The sequence below is a fragment of the Herpailurus yagouaroundi genome, unplaced genomic scaffold (assembly GCF_014898765.1).
Source record: "Herpailurus yagouaroundi ecotype Mexico unplaced genomic scaffold, PumYag 77, whole genome shotgun sequence".
Taxonomy (NCBI): domain Eukaryota; kingdom Metazoa; phylum Chordata; class Mammalia; order Carnivora; family Felidae; genus Herpailurus; species Herpailurus yagouaroundi.
The window spans coordinates 514,962-529,287 of NW_024412388.1; the positions used below are offsets into that span (position 1 = coordinate 514,962).

The window sequence follows — 14,326 nt, forward strand, 5'->3', positions numbered from 1 at the left end:
GGAGGAAAAGCCGGAGAGTGCTGGTGGGTGGCTTCCTAATAGCTCGGTCACGCACTTGAGACACACGAGTTCCTGCCTCCAAACACACCTACAATCCCAAGGGAGGGCAGAGTGGCCAAAGACCTGTGGCCCTGGCCCCTGGAAGAGGCTCCAGCCTTCGCCCCCTCACTGCTGGACACCGAGGCCAGGGAGAGGAGCCCCCGCTCCTGTCTCTGTGCCACGGAGCACCTCTCCTGGAAGCCCTCCCTTGGAAGCCCTTTGCACCGTCCCAGGCAACTCCTTTTTTTTTTTTTTTTTTTAACTTTTTTTTCCTTTTTTTCTTTTTTCAAGAGAAAGAGAGAGAGAGCGTGCAAGCTGGGGAGGAACAGAGAGAGGGAGACAGAGTTCCAAGCAGGCTCCACGCTCCACATAGAGCCCAGTGCAGGGCTCGATCTCACAATTGTGAAATCATGACCTGAGCAGAAATCAAGAGTCAGATGCTCAACCAGCCGAGCCACCCAGGCGTCCCTGTCCTAGGCAGCACTTAAAGGTTGATGGGTCCAGGCCATGTCTGGGAACGATCTCCAGGAAAGTTTTGTCCTGGTTTCCTCCCGCCCCCAACATTGACCCTGCTCCTCCCTCCCCTGAGACACAGGCCCTGTCTCCTCAATATACACTGGGTCTGGGGCCAAGACTGCCACCTACAGGAACTAGTACATGTCACTGTGTGTCAGGTGACACATGGAAGTATGAGCTTCTGACACTGACGTGAAAATCAGAAAGGTCTGTGCTGCGATCACTTCTGGTTAGGACAAGAAAACAAGCGGTTGTATCGTGTGGCAGATGTGTGCCCACTCACAGCCCCTCGCAGAGAACACCAGGTCTCCCTCAGTGGCCATGGCTTCATGCGACTTTGCTTCCAAGGTCTGTCCAGACTGTGCATCTGACCCTGCTTTTGTTGTGAGAAGGTGGAGGTCCCGGCTCAGTCCCACGAGGGGCAGGCCAGTGCTCACAGTGGGTCTCCTGCCAGCAGCGTGGGCAGGCAGCCCAGTGCCTGTGCTGAGGGCTCCCCACCCCAGGTGCCCCTGGGGATGTCCTGGCTGCGCTGACCTTCTGCTAGGTGGACCTTCTGCTAGGTAGGTCTCCAGTGGGGAGAGGACAGTAGGCCAGGGCACCCGAGTAGGCAAATGCTCACCTACAAGCAAACACTGCTCAGGAAGACAAAGGTGGAGGGACAGTGAGCTTCAGGCTCAGTCCTGAGTCCCTTTCCAGCCCTGGGCCCAAGGTAGCTCATCTGAGGGCTCAGCACTACAATCCCCATTACCTCTTCCGAACTTCTGGAAGCACAGGAAAGAGCTGCAGGGGCCCTGTGGAGATCTGGGGGCTTGGGCCTAAGAAGGCCGGGCTAGGCAGCTTTTCTTTTGGCTGGGCTGGGGTCTGCCCAGTGGGAGTGGGTATGGGGTGCGTGTGGACTGGGGTGACCGTGAGCAACACCAGAACTGGCAGCTCCTTTCGGAAAGCTGGAGAGAGAATGGGAGAGGGAGCCACCCCTTTACTTCTGAAGGCCCGGCTGACCTAGGGGCCTTAAATGTGATATGGAGGTGGGGGAGGGGGGCTGGGGGCAGCAGCAGCCTCAGGCCCACCCCACGAGAGGCTCCACGTTTAGGCAGCCGAGCTTCTGCAGAGGCACTGTTGGTGGGAGACACCAGGCGGGATGAGCAGTCAGCAGCCACAGTCTTGGTGATGGGACACCCTGGGGCTGGGTAGTGGGGGGCTGTGGGCCATACTGGTAGGCCATGGCTCTGGTGTGCTGTGTAGCTCTCCGGAGGTCTGGCCAAATTCGGGTGGACTCAGAAACCACACCAACTGCCTGGGCGCTAGGGGCAGAGTACTCTGCACTTGGCCTGGGTGGGGCCACTTTGCTCCTTTTGGCTTGGCTTCCCAGGGGCATAGCGTACTCTTTGGACTAAAGGACAGGCTGGAGGCCAAGCTGTCCACCTGCACCTCCGAGCTCAGCAGTCTTTCCTCCAGGTTGTCAATGCTGAAGGACGCCCTCACAGAAGAAAGCCACATGTTGTGGGAGGGGGCTATCAGGGAATCTGTCAGCAAAACAGCACAAGCAGCAGAGAACCCTACATTTGTCAGTTAAATGTGAATGCATCAGGTAGAAAGCATCATCATAATTCCCTTTATTCTTTACTGCTTATTCATTTGAGAGAGAGAGAGAGAGCGCGCAGGAGAGGGGCAGAGAGAGACAGAGGCAAAGAATCTGAAGCAGGCTCCAGGCTCTGAGCTGTCAGCAGGAACTCAGCATGAGATCGTAACCAGAGCCTTGGATGCAAGAGACTGAGCCACCCAGGCGGTCCCATAATTCCCTTTTATTAACTTAGTGTTTTAGGAAAGGTGTGTCAAGCCTCCTCAATGGCTCCCAGTCTAAGATCATAAGTGACAAACAATCCAGTGGCCTGGATGTTTTGTTTGGAAAGCACAGCACCCTCGGATGAGGGAAACTGGAGGAGACCCCTTTGTCAAAGGGAATGCAATTATCTAAATCCTTAAACAATCATCTCTTTCTGTTTTTCAAGTTAAGGCAGATGAAACTGACTTTATTTATTTGAAACTGGCTTTTTAAATGCATAACTTTATTCTCAAAGTGATTCCTTTTTACGTAAAAGTACACAGGCTTGCCAAATATTGGTCTGGGATGGTTGGAGCTAGAGAGGGGCACATGGCCCAGCTGTGTTTGGACAGGGACTTCACGTCTCTTACCCATTTCCTCTTCTAATCCAGCGAAGCCCTACCAGGGTTGCTCTCCATAAGAACCTTGGTAGTTTGTGCTAGTCCGTAAGAACCTCCATAATGGCCACTGGGGTGGGGGCGGGGGCGGGGGCATCTGGCTGGAGAACTCATCTGGTTTTCTCTTCATTTGGAGATGAAAGATCACAGAGTTATCTTTAATCCCCCCTCCCCCCGCCCATTTTTACTCAGGCTTAAAATTGTTTTCAGTCTAGTGGGGAACTGTGTAATTCTGGGAACTCAACCTTAATTCCATCAAAGAAAGACCAAAGGGGCAACTTGGTTGCTGGCCCAAGAAGCAAAGTTTGCTAACTTTGGGCACTGTGGGTTCTAGAGCAACGCAGGGCTCGGTCCACCTTTTTCTCCCTCTGCCCCAGGCGGGTTTAGCCTGGCCCTTTGTCCCAGAAGCAGGCACGTGGCCTTTGGACTTTCCCAAGAAGCCAGGATTCCTCCTCCAGCAAGGGCGCCCTCTTGTGGGGCTTTTGGGGGGGGGTCTGCTCTGCTTTTCCACGCTTCTGGGGTTGCGATTTCCGTCTCCCTCCCATTGTGAGCCACTTTTAAGTGATACGAAGGCTCATACGCCCACGGACCGCTGTGGTTTGCCGAGACACCGAAACGGAGGATGGGGAGAGCTTGTTCTCCAGCCGGCTCTTTAACCTAATGGCGGTTGCAGGAGACTGGCTAGGAACCGCGTTTCTACCCTTCCAGCACCTTATTATGGGCCGGCTATGTGCGCTAGCACGGAAACCCGCGGAGCGCGGCTTCAACCGTCTAGGGGCCCCGACGTCCCCGCGCCCAGTCGTGTCTCTGGTGGCGGGTCGGGGGCGCAGAATCGAGGCCCAGCTGCGCACCTGCCCCGGGCTGATTTTCCTTCGCGGATCAGCCGCCTTCCGCAGGACCTTTCCCCCACGGCCGCTCCCTCCATCCGGGGCTCACCGCCGCGTCGTCCACACCCGCGTACCAAGGACCCCAGGGCTCCGCGGCACCTGCCTCTCCGCCCCGGCTCTGACGGGATTCTCCGGGCGCCTATAGCGACGGGACACGGAGCTGTTGCTAGGCGGAACTGACGTATAACCAGGCTATACAGGCGCCCAGCCCATCGGGTTTGTTCCCGATCGGCCCCCGTAACTCGGCGCTTCGCCCTGCCCCTCGACGGCCCGCCCCCAGACGGAGCTAGTTTGAGCAATCGTGGCGGGGCCACCAATGATGTCACGATACCCGCGGCCTATCCGAAGGCCACGCGGTACGTGGCCCTCCTGCGCTTCCGTCGTCTGGGAGGAAGGGGCGTTGTCGCGCCTGCGCGGGCGCTCTGACCACCGGCTGGCTCCTCGTGGAGGCTTCTCTGGTCCGCGCGCTTCAGCTCGTCTTGAGCTCCGGGCGGCTGCCGCGACACGCGGCGCTCGCGCGCCATGTCGTGGCTCTTCGGGATCAAGGGCCCTAAGGGCGAAGGCGCGGGGCCGCCGCTGTCCCTGCCGCCCGCTCAGCCCGGGGGCGAAGGCGGCGGGGACCGCGGCGCGGGGGACCGGCCGGGGCCCAAGGACAAATGGAGCAACTTTGACCCGACGGGCCTGGAACGTGCAGCCAAGGCGGCGCGAGAGCTGGAGCATTCGCGTGAGTGAGGCGGCGAGGGCGGGGCCCCGGCTGGGGCGAGGGGCCAGGGAAGCTCAGGACTCACAGCGAGCCCGTCCACCGAGCACCGGGCATGCCGGGTCCTTGGGCGCATGTAGCTCCTCAGTTGTCTGAGTGGTCGAGTGGTAAGTGGCTGTCTGCAGTCCCGTTTCCCAGGTGAGAAAACTGGTCTGCGGGAATAAATCTGGCAAAGCCGCCTTGGGTGCGGGGAGGTGGGGGATGCCATCATCCTTGGCAACTTCCCAAGCTGTCACGCGTCTGTCAGGTGAGGAGACCGCTGCAGATGGAAGTTTCAGAGGTCACAGGTGGCAGGTGCTGGGGCTGGAGCCTGGTCTTTAGTTACTGTAGAGTAGGGGAGCTCTTTGCTCCTCTTGCTGCCTCCACGTGGCCAAAGCGTGGCCAGATTGTGGTGGTGGTTAGCGATTTTCCCGTTGCGAAGGCAAGCTCACTTGAGGACCGTTGGTTTTATGGTAATGAAGCAGATTTGTGCGTGTTATTGGAAAGCAGCGTTCAGGCAGTCGAGGTCTGTAAAGCAATAGGGGTCAGTCCGTCCTGGCTCTGCCTTCCTGACTCCCGGGCCCCCAAGGCACCATCATGGGCTGGACCTTCGCTAAGCCCACGTCTTTTTCTCTCACTCTTCCTTTTTCTTGTTGGTTTAATGATTTGTTTTAGGATGTAGTGTAAGTGTTTGAGAAGCTAGAATGTAGAAGACACAGAATAAGTACTGATGAAAAGGACCATAACGGCTGTCAAATTTTTATTTAAGCAGAGGTCTGCCACCCCCCCCCCCCCCTTTAAAGGAACTTGTGTAGAGAAGCCATAGTGTAAACAAGGGTCTGTCTGAGAAATTAGAGGCCTGGCACTTGGTGGTTCAATTCCTGCTCTTCTCCAGAGACTCCAAGAAAACCCTGGTCTGAGGTCTCTGAGCCTGCCTGGCTCTCAGATCCCCAGAGGGACGTTAAAAACATATGGATATTTGGGCCTGGGACTCAAACAGCCTGTACCCTTAGGTCTAGCTAGAACACCACCAGTCCCAGACTAAGTGTATTGAGTTTGCGTGAGTGGGGGAGGGGCAGAGAGAGGGAGAGAGAATCCCAAGAAGGCTCCGAACTGTCAGCACAGAGCCCGGACTCACGAACTGTGAGATTATGACCTGAGCCGAAGTCAAGAGACAGACGCTCAACTGACTCAGCCACCCAGGTGCTCCCAAAGGTTTTTTATTTTTTTAAGTAATCTCTACACCCGATGGGGAACTTGAACTCACAAACCCAAGATCAGGAGTTGCATGCTCTTCCAACTGAGCCAGCCTGGCACCCATCTACTTTTCTTCTTCCTGCCATCCTTCCTGGCCGAACTACTGGCCAGTGGGAGAGGTTTTGCCCTGGTCTGTCACCTCCTTCTGTCCCCAAACCCTTCTTCCCAGGATGCATCTTGCCTCTTTCTCTTGTTTTCCTCTTTCAAGAGTCAGTGGTGGGGGATCTCTAATTTTCCATTTTCAGGTGAGGTTAACCTGGCTGGCCAAAGGTCATGCTGTGGGTAAAAAGGGCAGCTGGGACCTGGTCTCCACATTGTTGGCCTGTGGCACTCACGTTCCTGTCTGCTGCACCAGGATGAGCACTCTTGTGCTCTCACTCCCTCCTGGTCAGAGTTCATTGTTAAAGGGGCCCTTGCGGTCTCTTCAGGCCTCGGCTTCGTGCCTTCCCCAGTTTACAGTGCAGGGCATGGGACCCTGGTGCCTTTGTGCTGCCTCTCCTTGGGGGCAGGTCTTCAGCTCTTCTGTGCTCCCAGTCACCAGAGACCTAGGGGAGAGCCTTGCAGTGAGGTCTGGAAGGCTGTGTCAGCCAGGTCCTGACCCGCTCTGAAGGTCCTTCCGAGGCTTAGGCAGTGTTTTTGCACACCACATGCCCTAGCAGTCTGTCCAGAGACGCCAGGGCTTCTGTCACATCCCTCTAAATGTGTAGATGTGTTTATGGAACAGCAAACAGAAGTCATGCTTTAGTTATGTGTTTGCTGCAGTTTGTGGGTGTTGGGGTCTGCAACTTACTTTGAAGGCTTCAAAAAGAAAGATCATGGGGCGGGAGTGGAAAGAAAGCAAAGGGAGAAAACTAGGTACATTATAGCATCAGGGAGCGGGGTTCACAGGGATTCCCTACCTTCTTGCCATGCTTTAATGTGTTAGAATATTTTTTACAGTAAAGTACTGCAGGTGGGAGAACTGTGTCATCACCAAAATATTTGAGAAGCTGTATGCCTGGGCTTTTTTGGCTAGGAGAGCACCAGAAGGCTTTTAATTTTTTTTACATTTATTTATTTCCGAGAGACAGAGCACAAGTGGGGGAGGGGCAGAGAGAAGGAGACACAGAATCCGAAGCAGGCCCCAGGCTCCGAGCTGTCAGCACAGAGCCCGACGCAGGGCTTGAACCCATGAACCATGAGATCATGACCTGAGCTGAAGTCGGATGCTCAACCGACTGAGCCACCCAGGTGCCCCCACCAGAAGGTTTTTTTTGGAACCCCCAAATATTGATGGATGTGAATTGTATCTCGTGAACAAAACATACACAGGAAACATTTATAACGTGTGTGTTTATAACACGAGGTCTGTGAAGAGTCGTCATTGTGCATTGGCTTGTTTCTAATTTAATTGTTTGCTTCCTATTCATCTTATCATCTGCACGTGTAGATTAATAATAACAGGTACTGAAAGCTTAAAAGCTTAAGAGTTTAAGCAACTTCCACAAAAATAAGACACTGTAGCCACAGGTGCCTTTTTGTTTAATCGGGAACTGACTGCCACGTTAACCTTTCTACTCTCGGCTAGTGTGGAACAGCCTTCCTTTTTTCTTAAAAAACATTTTTTTTTAATGTTTATTTATTTGAGAGAGAGAACGAGCATGAGCAGGGGAGGAACAGACAGAGAGAGGGAGACACAGAATCCGAAGCAGGCTCCAGGCTCTGAGCTGTGAGCACAGAGCCCAACGCGGGGCTTGAACTCACGAATGTGAGATCATGACCTAAGCCGAAGTCGGATGCTCAACAGACTGAGCTACCCAGGCACCCCTTTTTTCTTTTTTTTTGAGAGAGAGAGAGAGAGACAGAGAATGCATGTGCATGAGCCAGGGAGGGGTAGAGAGGGGGACAGAGGATCCACAGTGTGGGGCTCAAACTCACAAACCATGAGATCATGACCTGAGCCGAAGTCGAACGCTTGACCGACTGAGCCACCCCGGCACCCTGGAACAGCCTTTCTCATAGAGCCCTCCCGGGATGTGACAGCTGCTGGGGTACAAGACCTTGTACACGGGCTTTCTGTCAGGCGTAGAGCAGACATAGGTGATGAGAAGGGAGTACTGGTCTTTGGAGCGAGGGGGCACCAAGCAAGATCCAGTCAGGGAAGGCAGGTGGGCACATGTGTTTCGAGGTCGAGGTGAGCTGTGGTCTCCCCGAAAGCCCCTTGGTTCACATGAATGCTTGCCTGGTGTCCGAGCGTCCTGACCCTACTCGCCCGCTCCCCACAGGACACGCCAAGGAGGCACTGAGTCTTGCACAGATGCAGGAGCAGACGCTGCAGCTGGAGCAGCAGTCCAAGCTCAAGGTGGGTAGTGGGTGTGGTGCCAGCGGAGGCGGTCCTTGTGGCGGAGGGACACAGGACGGTGGGTGGTGGGCACAGGACGGGAGCTTCAGGCGTCTCCTTTCTGGGATTACCTTATTGCTTGTGGTTAAGAGGGAAATACGGAGAGGTCAAAGACGTGCTGGGTTTGTGGCTTGGGTTCTTGCAGCAGAACGACCCGGAAGGGCTGGTGTAGGTGAGGACCATCTGGTCTCCCCAGGGGAGAGTCTTACTGGGTGTCTCTGCATTTGGCAGGACCTTCCCGTTGAGCAGAGAAGGATAGCAAAGGCATGGGCCCTGCCCTCCGCCATTGGCTGTTGTAAAGTGTAGTCAGAAAGTGAGCATGTGAGGGCTGCCTGGCGGGCTCAGTCATAAGAGCATGTGACTCTTGATCTCGGGGTTGTGAGTTTGAGCCCCCATTGGGTGTAGAGATTACTTAAAACCTTAAAAAAAATGTGAGCATGTGACATAAGCCACCTTGGAAGCGGTGTTGGGGAGGGAGTGACTGGCATCCCAAGGGATTGGCCTGCTCCTTGGGACCCAGCCCTGTCCGATTTCCCGCCACTGGGCTGCCCGGGAGTCTAGGTCCTCCTGGGCCTTGGTGCCCGTGCAGTGGTGCTGGTCCAGCGAGTGTCTTCTGGAAGCAGCTCCTGCTCCTGTCCCGGCCCCTTTGGAGCCCACATGGAATGTGGGAGAGGGTTGTTGAGGCCTGAGCTCAAAGTCCTGAGCGGGAGGCCCCGCCGGCCTTGGGCTTGCAGCAGCTGGTGTATTCTATAGGAATATGAGGCCGCCGTGGAGCAGCTGAAGAGCGAGCAGATCCGCGTTCAAGCTGAGGAAAGGAGAAAGACTCTGAGCGAGGAGACGAGGCAGCACCAGGCTGTAAGGGCCGCTTGGCCACACGGGCACAGGGGGGCCAGGATGGGAAGCTTCTGGGGTACTCCGTGGTCCCCGCGTTCAGTCTGGGTCTGTTAGTGACCCCCCGAGGCCGTGGGATGACCTTGTGCAAACGCCCACGAATACGTCCGCGCTGAGCGGGCCGGGGAGCACACGTGTCCAGGCGAGCAGGCGGAGGTAGGCGGCTCGTCTGAGGGCCCGGCGAAGTCTGGCTCTCGACATCGGTTTGGGGCCGTCCGCCAGCTTCTGCAGCTGACCCGCGTTCATGCTGCCGTCTTCTTCCCCAGAGGGCCCAGTACCAGGACAAGCTGGCCCGGCAGCGCTATGAGGACCAGCTGAAGCAACAGGTGAGCTCAGCACACTGGCATGCGAGGGGGGCCTCCTTTGGCCTCCCTGAGAGCACGGGCGTCTTCTGGGGCAGCTGGTGGGCCAGAACTCAGGGTGGTTTTACCAGCAGTCAGTGCCGGGTCCCAGAGGGGCGCGCGCACACACACACACACACACACACACACACACACACACACAATGCCCAGGGCCTCCAGGCTCTGGCTGTGCTGGAGGGGTTCTTCTGTGTGAGACCTGACTGGGGACCTGGCTGGGACAAATTTATGGTGGGGGTGGTTTCCGAGTGTTTGCACCCATCATGCTTTGCGCCCTCACAGCTTATAAATTTAACAGGGGAAAGAGTGTTTGGAGGGCAGCTGGGAGTGGGCTGGGAGTGCCCTGGGGCAGAGCTATGCCAGAGGCAGGAGCTTCTGAACCGGGCCCCCTCGCTGTGCTCGTCCAGAGCCCCTGTGGTGGCAGAAGCTTCCCTCGCTGATCTCTTAGATCAATGTTGGTCATTTCCTAGCTTTGGAAGCTTTTCCCTTTCTCCTGTGGTTTCTTGTCAGCAACTTCTCAACGAGGAGAATTTAAGGAAGCAGGAGGAGTCTGTGCAGAAGCAGGAGGCCATGCGGCGAGGTAGGGTTGTCAGTTCTGCCTGGGGCTCTTGGGGGCTACATCCTTGGAGCTGGCTCACAGGGAAAGCAGGCCGTAGGCATAGATATGTGTTTCTTCAAGCACTTTGATCCCCAGGTAAAATTCCCAAACCTCGACGGGGGCTCTGCGTTCTTTGGCCTTAGTCGGAGCTTTGTAGCAGAAGCCTAGGCAGGCCGGGCGTCCCCCCAGGGTCTGACGTGCATTGCCTCCCTCCTGTGAGAAGGGTTGCCTGGGCCTCGCTGGAAGGGTGGGGGACTGCAGGCTGAGCACCCCTTTCCTGCCACGCCCCGGGCAGCCACCGTGGAACGGGAGATGGAGCTTCGGCACAAGAACGAGATGCTGCGGGTGGAGGCCGAGGCGCGCGCCCGAGCCAAGGCCGAGCGTGAGAACGCAGACATTATTCGTGAGCAGATACGCCTGAAGGCTGCTGAGCACCGGCAGACCATTCTGGAGTCCATCAGGTGAGGCCCAGTCCCCAGGAGGCCCTCGGTTGGCGCGCTGGCGGGAGGCGGGCTCTTTCAGCAGGCCCTCCCGTGTGCTGAGCTTCAGAGCTCTTGCCCTTTCTCCAGCTGAGTGCCCAGATCCATCCTCTCCTGGTCACGTTGCTGCTTTCTCTACAGGACAGCCGGCACCCTGTTTGGTGAAGGGTTCCGTGCCTTCGTGACAGACTGGGACAAAGTGACAGCCACGGTAATAACCCCTGACACATCCTCCTGCTTGTGGCCTGCGTCGGGGTCTCTGCTGGGTTGTGTCCCTGCCTCCTGGCGCTCAGGGGTAGGAAGTGTGCCAGGCAGGTCCCTCCTGCTGCGCTCCTGGGAAAGTCAGGCGTGGTGTAGCCTCTGGGTGTGGGGCACTGGCGGTGGGCTTTGTGACCTGTGGGCTGGAAGACGTGGGAAGGGAGCTTCGTTTTCCCTCGTCCTTAACAAGTGCTGCCCCGTGGAAAGGGGAACCGGAAGTCTGCCTGGCAGCCTCCGGAGTGGGACCCGGCCGAAACCCCTGGGGTTCCGGGAGATGTGGCAGGGGACCCTTTTGAGCCGTGCTCCCGTGAGGGTCCCCCCCCTCCAGCGGGAAGCGGAGGTAGGCCCAACAAGGCTGTAGGGCTCCAGGCACGTGCTCTGAGAGCCCTGTGCCGTGGGGCTGCTCCCCACTCGAGGCGGAGGGGATTGTTGCCACTGTGCCCGGTGCTGTCCTGGGCCGCACGGTGTGACTTGGCACCTGCTCCCACGGTACTGAGGCCCTAATGGAGGGGTGGCAGGGAGCTGTGCTGACCAGGAGTGCCCTCGCATTCCTGATGTGCTGGTTCCTGAAGCTCTTTCTGCAAGTGGACACGGTTCTGGCCTTGTTCTGGGGACCGTGAGGGGGGGCGGGTGAGGTCAGGCCGTGCCTTGGGGAGAGCAGGGACTGGACTGGGAAGGGCCAGGACTCTGGTCGAGGGAACCTGAAGCTGGTCAGACCGCTTGGTTCTTAAAATGGCCCCTCAAGTCCTCTAGCTCAGGCCAGGGACGTGGGGCGAACAGGGGCTCCTGACATGGTCTTCCCAAACATGTTTTGAGTAACTCCGGGTTGGAAGCGGAGGGTTTCAGCCCTGTCGAAAGTGGTCCGGGCTCCCTGGGTCATGCAGCCCGCAGCCCGGGGGGCTGGGTGAGCTGAGCGGTTCCTCTGGCTTCTCGACAGGGCTGCCCCGCCACTCCCTGCGTAGCACAGGGAGCTGCCAGAATATGGCCTCTGGTGTTCTGGTGAAGAAAACGGGCTTCCTCTGGACGCCATCTTGCCCGCCCCCCCCCCCTTGGGTACCCCTGTTCAGATTGGGGTTCCCACAGGAGGGAGACCCAGCACGGGGTCTGGGCTTTGCCTTCTCCTGGTGCCGAGCCGGGCGGGGGCACCCGTCTGAGACTAGAGGACAGAGCTGGCGTGGGCTTGGCTGTGCGGCGTCTAAGCCTCAGGCCTTACCTGCATGCTTGTCTCCCTCCGACCCTCGTCGCCCGTCTCCGCCTTGGAGCTCTGTGGCGCTCATGCGGTGTCCTCTGTGCCGCAGCCGGGCACACAGGAAGCGCTCAGTACCTGCTGTGGGTACTGCGCCAGGGACAGCGTCTTGTAGAAGAGTCTAAATGTCACTGCCTGTATCGGAGCCAGTCAGCCTGCCGATCGGTTGTTTCGTGGAACTAGCAGCTTTAGATCAACCTTGGGATTCGCTTACTCCTGGAAGAAGTTTAGCTTTCGTTAACGCGGAGGCCCGGTCGCCTCAGAGCTGCTTAGTCCTGCAACAGCCTCAGCGTGGAGTGCTCACGCTCACAGTTGAAGGTTACGGAGGGGCGCCCGGGTGGCTCAGTCCGTTAAGTGTCTGACTCTCGGTTTCGACTCAGGTCACGATCTCACGATTTCATGAGTTCGAACCTCACATTGGGCTCTGTGTTCACGGTGCAGAGTCTGCTTGGGATTCTCTCTCTCTCCACCCCTTCTCCACTCATGCTGTCTCTACCTCTCTCAAAATAAATAAACTTAGTTCCAAATCTCGGGAACTTGTTTACTAGCTTATTTTTCTGAACCAGGCCATTGAACGGTGAGCATCGCAGGAGTGAAGAGGCTAATGAGCCCGCCTGAAAAACCGAGGTCCTGTCACTGGAGTTTGTGAAATGCGTGGTGGCTTTCTACCCCCTAGAGCACGTCTGCCTTCTTCCTCATAACCCTGGGTCCTGCTTTTGTGGCATGACCTTGTTTGTGGCTGGTCAGAGGCCCTTGGGGCCGGTTTGAGCAGAGCCCCAGCAAAGCAGTGAGACCCTTTGAGTGAAAACCACGTGGTCTGCTTCCCCACCAGCAAACCTGGTGCTGCTCTCTGTTTCTGTTTGTTTTTTTTAGTAAGAAAAGTTTTTCTTTAATGTTTATTTTTGAGAGAGCAGGGGCGGGGCACAGAGAGAGGGAGGGAGGGAGACACAGAATCCGAAGCTGTCAGCACAGAGCCCGCTGGGGGGCTTAAGCCCACAAACTGTGAGATGGTGACCTGAGCCGAACTCAGATACTTAATAGACTGAGCTACCCAGGTGCCCCTTTATTTTACATTTTTTAAAGTTTACTTATTTTGAGAGAGAGAGAGTGGGACAGGGGGAGAGAAGTTGACTGAACCACCCAGGCGCCCCTCCCTGGAGTGTTTTGAAGTGAATTAAGGGCATTCTGATTCCTCTTGTGGTCTGAGTACCCCGTGCACTCAGATCTCTCCAGATCTCCCCAGCTGCTGTAAACACCTGTGGTTAGTGACTGAGTCTCATGTGCATCTCAGTCCAGAATCCCTGTCGGGCTGGGGTGGTGCTGTGGGCTGGCAGGCAGTCCTGGTCTGCCCACTGGCAGGGCTCCTTGGCTGGGAATCTGGGCACATGAAGGAATCTGTGGGAAAATGTCCCTTGCATTTACTTTCCAAACAAGCTGGGTAGACGCGCAGAGGGCTGGTTGCTGGAGAAGGCTGGATGACATCAAAGGTTGCTGGATTTGGGAGCCGCGGGCTACCCTGGGGCCTTTGTTTCTGTCACTGCAGTTGCCATCTGGTCTCCTGGAACCTCATTCATGTGGTCTCAGAGTCCTCGCTGCCCCTGTGGTAGCCAAGCTGTTGGTCTTGTGGGGAAGAGCTTTTAATTTCCAGGAGCCTCTTGTAGGTCTTGGTCGTGTGCCCTGTAATTGTGGTCCCACCACGATGTTTGGTCTGTCCCCCGTGAGCCTGAGGGTTCCTCTCTTTACGGTTGGGGTTCCTGTCGCCTGGAAGCACCTCTAGTCCTGCCGGAATGTATTCTCCAGTAGCTTTGTGAGGAAGAGTGGCTTGTGATAAGCTTTTTGGTATGTTTTCTGTCTGGAAATATCTACAGTCTCGTGTAATTGAGGATTTGGGCTTGGGGCTGCTCCTGTATGACCCTTGCCGTCACCTAGCACGGGACGGGATGAGGAGGGCTCGTTGCTGACTGCTGAACAGGTGGTGGGTGCCACTCTCCTCCTGCCCTGCTCTAGGTGGCCGGGCTGACACTGCTGGCCGTGGGGGTCTACTCTGCCAAGAACGCCACGTCTGTTGCTGGACGGTACATTGAGGCCCGGCTGGGGAAGCCGTCCCTGGTGAGGGAGACGTCTCGGATCACAGTGCTTGAGGCCCTGAGGCACCCCATGCAGGTAACTGTGGGTCTGGTCCTCACTGGGCGTGTCCTGCCCGAATCCTTCTGGTGTTTCAGCCAAGTTGTGAACGTGCGTCTCCATTTCCCCCTTTTACCCAAACACTATCCATCCTTTCTTGCACATGGGATTTGCTTGTGGCTTTTTCCTCTTTGATGCTATCCTAGGGGCCCGTCCACATCAGCACTGGGAAGACCCTCACCCTGGTTTGTCAGTTGCCTCTATGTGTCTGTTGATGTGACTGCCCCCTGGGTAGATTTTGGGTCATTTACAAAATCCTCGGCTTCCTGCATG

General features: G+C 56.6%; 1 protein-coding gene across 2 annotated transcripts in view; it reads left to right on the forward strand.

The window, feature by feature from the left end:
• Positions 1–4,070: 4,070 nt before the first annotated feature.
• The window catches only part of LOC121019180 (ATPase family AAA domain-containing protein 3), a 23,503-nt gene continuing 13,247 nt past the window's right edge, over positions 4,071–14,326 (forward strand). The window contains exons 1-8 of one of the 2 annotated variants that reach the window (XM_040458376.1): positions 4,071–4,386; positions 7,923–7,999; positions 8,792–8,893; positions 9,196–9,255; positions 9,799–9,868; positions 10,182–10,347; positions 10,507–10,576; positions 13,877–14,032. In XM_040458376.1, coding sequence (XP_040314310.1) covers positions 4,185–4,386; positions 7,923–7,999; positions 8,792–8,893; positions 9,196–9,255; positions 9,799–9,868; positions 10,182–10,347; positions 10,507–10,576; positions 13,877–14,032 — 903 coding nt within the window. In that variant the 5' untranslated portion in view covers positions 4,071–4,184. The remainder of the gene's footprint in view (positions 4,387–7,922; positions 8,000–8,791; positions 8,894–9,195; positions 9,256–9,798; positions 9,869–10,181; positions 10,348–10,506; positions 10,577–13,876; positions 14,033–14,326) is intronic. The other variant, XM_040458370.1, reaches the window with a different exon arrangement.